The sequence below is a fragment of the Quercus suber genome, unplaced genomic scaffold, assembly GCF_002906115.3.
Source record: "Quercus suber isolate HL8 unplaced genomic scaffold, Cork oak 2.0 scaffold_733, whole genome shotgun sequence".
Lineage (NCBI taxonomy): Eukaryota > Viridiplantae > Streptophyta > Magnoliopsida > Fagales > Fagaceae > Quercus > Quercus suber.
The window spans coordinates 22357-28558 of record NW_027070173.1 but is presented as its reverse complement, the minus strand read 5'-3'; the positions used below and the strand labels follow the sequence as shown (position 1 = coordinate 28558).

At 34.9% G+C, this 6202-nt stretch overlaps 1 protein-coding gene across 4 annotated transcripts; it reads right to left on the bottom strand.

The window, feature by feature from the left end:
• Positions 1–373: 373 nt before the first annotated feature.
• Positions 374–5911, bottom strand: LOC112017170 (uncharacterized). Of its 4 annotated transcripts, XM_024049641.2 has the most exons (15): positions 5831–5911; positions 5707–5749; positions 5351–5612; positions 4460–4504; positions 4304–4366; positions 4149–4211; positions 3981–4043; positions 3511–3573; positions 3352–3414; positions 3193–3255; positions 2956–3018; positions 2552–2611; positions 1884–2024; positions 1230–1325; positions 374–941 (listed from the first exon to the last, which is right to left on the bottom strand). In XM_024049641.2, exons 3-15 carry the CDS (start codon positions 5582–5584, stop codon positions 483–485), a joined length of 1476 nt encoding a protein of 491 aa, XP_023905409.1. In that variant the 5' UTR covers positions 5585–5612; positions 5707–5749; positions 5831–5911; the 3' UTR covers positions 374–482. The 4 variants fall into 4 exon arrangements, with proteins under 4 accessions (XP_023905409.1, XP_023905396.1, XP_023905420.1 ...); XM_024049628.2 differs by lacking the exon at positions 5831–5911 and having other exon boundaries at positions 5707–5824; XM_024049652.2 differs by lacking the exons at positions 3981–4043; positions 5831–5911 and having other exon boundaries at positions 5707–5824.
• Between the last annotated feature and the right edge of the window lie 291 nt (positions 5912–6202).

Sequence of the window (6202 nt, the reverse complement as noted above, 5' to 3'; positions counted from 1 at the left end):
AAAAAAGTATGATGTGGCTAATGAGGTGGCTTAACATGTGTATAACAACATTAAATACTACATCTTAACTTTTAGATATATATAGATATAGATGGATCATCAGTCATCACACACAAACTATTCTACAACATCTTCATTTGCACGCCCAAGGACAAACTACTGACCGTCTAGATTAAGAAAAAGAATACCATGTTTCCATTGCATGCTTCTTCACCCTCGCATGAAGAAGCATGCAACAGAAACACACAATACCATCTCCTAGATTAAGGGTTGAGCTACATTGTTTCTGCTTTTAAGTAAAATAATAACTCACTTGGCCATTCCACTAAGTTTACATCCTCAAGAATAAAACAAAATGATACCTATGCAGGTATTAAAGAATTGGCCAAATTCAGCCCATCTTTGATCGATAAATGAAAACTGTTTCTTTCTTGTATAAAAGAACAATATGGTCAAATCTAAGCTAATGTTAAGATAGGTTGCTAATGACTAGAATTTTTGTCGATCAAGTCAGCACCACTAACATATTTGGCAACAAATGATATTAACCGAAATGGAGCGCCAATCAGGGGAGCATCTGAAAACTCTACCACAGTGTTTTCATCATTATTAGCAGCCTGTATCCCTAAATCCCGAATTTCATTCTCATCCAATGAAATTTGCTCAATTTCTCCAGGCGGCTCTTCAGATGCAAAGGAGCTGAGATTTACTGGAGCTTGCTCAACATTATCAGTATCACCACCAATAGTCTCAACCTGAATCGGAACAATTTCACCTGACTCCAACTTTTTGCCTGTTACAGACAAATTCTCATTGGACTCCAACAAGAAATCATCGAATCCGGCAGTTTCAGCAATTTCAACCATCTGATCAGAAACAGTGGCTGAAGGAAGACCAGCTGTTGGACTTCGTCGATCAAGCTCAACATACAACTCATTCACCTGAGAAGAAGAAAAAGAAATAAAATTATACCAAATCGCAATGGAGTCTAACGATCTCTATTAGAATGTTAAAAGAGTAAAAATGCTTTCACCAAAATAAAGCTTTAACCCGATGTCAATCATTCTAATTCTATCCAACAATAAAATAATGGGGTAGCTGCATAGCATAATTATATCCAAACCAAAATCACCAATCAATTAAGTGATTAACGTTACACGTTAAGACCATATAATATATTTTATGAAAAGCAGTACACTACAGCAACCACAGATGGGCTTGTTTATTACCTTCTCAACAAGTTCTGCATTTTCTGTGGTAAGTTTATCAACCAGTGCACATGCTGCTTCCATCTGAGAGTTCAAGTCCTCGTTTTCAGAAGCGATCTAAAACAACACAGAAAGCAGTTATTCTTCCTTTTTTGTAAGGAGTACTTTGCAAAAATGTTGGAAGGCTAAAAATAAAAAACAAAGACGGAAGACCTATTATTTTATTTTAGTAATGAAAAATTTATTGAAAACAAAACAGACCCAAGTACACTAGAAATGTAATAAGGGAACAAAACAATCAAGCCCAAATTACAAAGATCCAGCAAGTCAGAAATTGAAGAACATGAAAATGTTTGTAAAGCTAAACTCCACTCTGAGTAGAAGTATGAAAGAAGAATGATTTAATCTCGAGAATAAAACACTCGCATCCCTCAAAGCTTCTAGCATTCCATTCCCTCCAAATACACCACTATGCAATGTGGCAAAAACCTCCATAAACCTGGCATTTATTAGTTTTTGTGTGATTTACATGTGTTTTTTTAATTATTTAAGGCCATTGGATTTTTTAAATATCATGAGTCTTGCATCTGAATTAAAATGGGAGGAAAATGGAAAATTATATTGGGAGGGGATCCTTTCCCAACTATGACAACCTAATGAGTACAAGAACCAAACCTTTTTGAGTTCATCTGATGTGCTGGTAGAGGACATACTGCTCTCAAGATTTTGGATTTGTGATTGCAGACCAGATATGATTTCCATCAGTCTTTGATTTTCTTGCAGGAGATTGTTCCTGAATTCTTCTACCTCCATTACCTGTCAAGCTTTGTTTTTAATTTCCCTATCAGAACAAATGCAGAGCCATGCTGTGGAATGGTCATGACCATAGGATAGAATGCACATGGAATAAAGAAACAAATGCTTCGTTTTTAATTTCCCTCTTGCCAGTGGAATAAGTTAAAAAATTATCAATGTGGACACCACAATTAAACAAATTCTGTGGATAAATTAAGGCAATTTCACTACAAAATATGAGAAGCCTTTCTGTTTAATGCCACCACCTTTATGCTGATTGGAAGTTTGGAACCCAAAACAACAGAAACAGGCTGACTTGGTTCTCTTCTTTTTGGGTGGTCTGCCTGACTCGGTCAAAATTTGACTTTACTAGGCTCTTAAGATATAAGCAAATCAGCAGACAATTAACTTATACAAGTTCTCCTACCCACTCAAGAAAAACGGTGACCATATTCACACATGCCCTCAGATTCAATAAGCCAATTAAATTGAGAAATTCATGAAGATAAATTAGAACAACAATAAATTAGAACAACAAAGCTATGTACCTGTGCCTGTAGTTTAGCGACATCACCATTCAGATTTGCAATCATTTCTTTGCTTGAATTCTGAAAAGGAAACGCATCACTGCCTTTAGAAAGTTGCAAACAAACCAAATATGCACAGAGATAAGGCATTGGAAAACATATTTTTGATATAACCTTCAAACATAATTTGCACAAGACATAAAAAAGATAAGAAGAAATATAGAAAGAAACATATTAAGAAATAAAAACACGAGAAAAAAAATTCTCTGTTTTTCCATAAATTCTTTTTTACAACCAAATAGTTTACCCTACAACATTTAAACTCATTAATTAGTCGAACTGTCTGTAAAACAATAATAGGCATTAGTTATTGAAAAAATTGATATCCATACCTAAAACTTGAAAAAAATTAAAAAAGTGATTACCTCGTTTGAAATCCAAAACTCTTTTTCTCTCTCCAAGTGTTTGACTTTTTCCTCTAAACTTGCCTGTGGAACATTGTACAAGTAAATTCATCATTGAACCCCAATGCTCTTGGACATTCATTACAAACATACACATGCATACATAAATAAAAACCCAAAGAAGTGATATACAGTCAACCAATAAAGGGGAAAAGATATTATTAGGCCAGAACAAAGTCATAAGTGTAAAATAAGTACCCCTTTCGAGCTCAAACTTGCTCTCTCATCTAGTAACTGACTGATTTTCTCCTCCAACCCTGCCTGCATGTAGCATAGCATTCAATTACTTTGAATTGGATAGTTGATCAGAAACAAATCATTATACCAGAACAAAGTCATAAAATATAAAATAAGTACCCCTTTCGAACTCAAATTTTCTTTCTCATTTAGTAACTGGCTGATTTTCTCCTCCAACCCTGCCTACATGTAGCATAACATTCGATTACTTTGAATTTGAATGTTGATCAGAAAAAATTTATTAGACCAGAACAAAGTCATGAAGTATGATAGAAGTACCCCTTTGGAACTCAAATTTGCTTTCTCGTCTAGTAACTGGTTGATTTTCTCCTCCCACCCTGCCTGCATGCAGCATAACATTCGATTACTTTGAATTGGAAAGTTGATCAGAAACAATTTGTTTTAAATAAAAATAAAAGCAAGTATAAATGCAATGCTGATGGGGAGTGAATTGGAGGCAGACATATGTGCTCTTAAGTCAATAATTGATGAACTTCACACTAACTCTATCATTCAACTCAAGCCTCTTTATTAAGCAAAGAATTTTTTTCATTCTGTAGTTGTACAATTATCATTTCTTGACCAGCCTGTAAATTATCAAGTTAGATAAACCAGCTTGTAAACAAGTATAGAATAAATATACAGTCACAAGGTGAAAGGTGAAATAAAGACTTAAAATTTTTGATAAGTAAAAGACTTAAAAAATTTTTTTGATAGGTAAGTTGAAAAAAGACTTAAAATTATAATACCTCTTTCTGTATGTATGAATTATTATCATATTGTAACTGTTTGATTGTCTCTTCTAAGCTAGCCTGTGAAAGAATGTGGAATTTCAATAGAGATTTAGAAGCACATCTACATAAACTTCCCAAAATATTTAATATTCCAATTTCTTGAGTAAATTTAAATGATATTACCTCTTTTTTTATGAGCGATTTGTTTTCATTTTGTAATTCTTTGACAGTCTCTAGCAAGGAAACCTGTAAAAAGAGATACAATTTTGATAATGAAATGCAAGAAAAAGAAACAGTCTTCACCAGTCTTTCTTGATTAAAAATTTAAATTGCAATACCTCTTTCTTTATATGCAAATCATTTTCACTTTGTAATTGCTTAATTGTCTCTTCTAAAGTAGCCTGTAGCAAAGACAATCAACTTGCACGTCACAATATTATATCAAATCAAATTCCAGGAAATTACATAACATAATTTGGCATATCTGCCCTCACCTCCCTTTGGAGCCTCTGTTGTTTCTCAGCTTCCACTGAAATGGACTGCATACCAACATTTAAGAAAAAATGCTAAGCTGTAAGCCATGAAAAGATAGTAGAAGCAAAGCAAGAAAACTCGAAGGATTGCGAATACATGGATAATCGCAAAATGAGTAATACACATTGTCTCTGCCTTCTTTGATATAAGTCAGCGTACATAATAGAAGGTGCATATTACAAACCAAATTATAAGAGGCATATTAATTTGGATGACGAATAATTGAATTAACCTCCATTATGCTATACTCCGTAGTAAGTTACATAATTGTCGCAAGAAACGACTTCATGATTTATTTATTTATTTATTTATTATAACATAAGAAAACGTTCCAAAGAAAAGCCCTTTGGACTCGCCTCTACCCACCTGCGATAACCAGTTGTCAGGTAATCCAGGAGCATTACCCCTGACGGGCTAACATGATATTTCACTTTGACAATTAACATGCATTTTCAGTACCAACACCAACGATAAAAATTTCAACCGCGCCATCTTTGCTCCTAGAATACCAATCCTGCTTTACATTCCTCATTACTGAATTCTTTATTCTCATTCACTTCCTTCTTAGTTCTTACTTTTTACTACCCTTACGCCTTTTGACAGAACGTCCTATATTTGTTGTTTGTAAACAAGTGATAAACTCATATACTACGAATCTAAAATCGCCGAAAACATATCATTCAATTTGAGAAACTTGCTTAAATTTGTGAGATTGATAAAAGTTTCTTTCAATCAACCAAAAGTGCATAGCATAAAAAACCTGATTGCAATCATTCACATACATATATGCACATATGCATATACGATACAAGAACAAGAAAACCTAATGAAAAAAAAAAATTCAAACTTACTGTGCCATTGTGCAAATGTCCATTGAGATCCACATTCAAATTTTGCACATCACTGCCATCGTGAGCATCAGAAACTTGAACATGACCATCTTGCCCATTGCTCAAACGATTATCATCCAAACACGAAGCTGGTTCTCCAGAATCGAGATCGCCAGCTCCTCCCGCACCTTCAGTAGCTTTGCTCTGCTTGTTCTTCTTCTTCTTGTTCCTCTTCTTCTTCTTCTCGTCCTCCATTTTCTCTCAATTCTTCAAGCTCAAAAATCTGTGTGAGAATAACGCAATGTATAGCTCCGTGAAACCCTAGCCCTATAAATCGAAATCAAAGCGAAACGAAACGAAACGATTCAGAAACGTACTGCGCAGATTCAATCCGGTGCGTTGTGAGCTGATTTGAACAACCTTCAAAAGACAAAAAAGTAACTGTTATAAATTTGGATTTGGTAACGATCTATTTGCAAATTGCAGTGAGATTTTTATTACTTTGGAAATTTCTGATTGTCTTCTTCAGGGCTTTTCAGTGTGCTCGCACGTTTTTTGCGTTTATTGCTAAGTTTGTGATTATGCGATTATGCAGATCGGACGGTTGTGATTGGTTTGTTTGTAATTTTGTTTAATGGTCCGTAAAGTAGGGGATTGCTTCGTTTTGAAGATGATGACTTGTTTAACGGTGATTGGGTATTCGAGTCACGAGCGTGTTTCGATCGACACCTGTTGCGGAAGAAATAGGTTGCAACTACAATATTCAAGAATGTGAAAGAGGTGCATCTGCACGCGGGAGCCACGTGATCACCGACCAGGGCCGGCCCAACAAAATTTGGGGCCTAAGGCAAAAATTTTATATGGGGCCTTTTT

Excerpts from the sequence above, each read along its gene's own strand:
- LOC112017170 (XM_024049641.2), bottom strand. The coding sequence starts at position 5,584 with ATGGAGGACGAGAAGAAGAAGAAGAGGAACAAGAAGAAGAAGAACAAG. Across the intron at positions 4,367-4,459 it reads AACAGAGGCTCCAAAGGGAG|GCTACTTTAGAAGAGACAAT; the intron begins GTGAGGGCAGAT and ends TCTTTGCTACAG. Across the intron at positions 3,256-3,351 it reads AAAATTTGAGTTCGAAAGGG|GCAGGGTTGGAGGAGAAAAT; the intron begins GTACTTATTTTA and ends TGCTACATGCAG.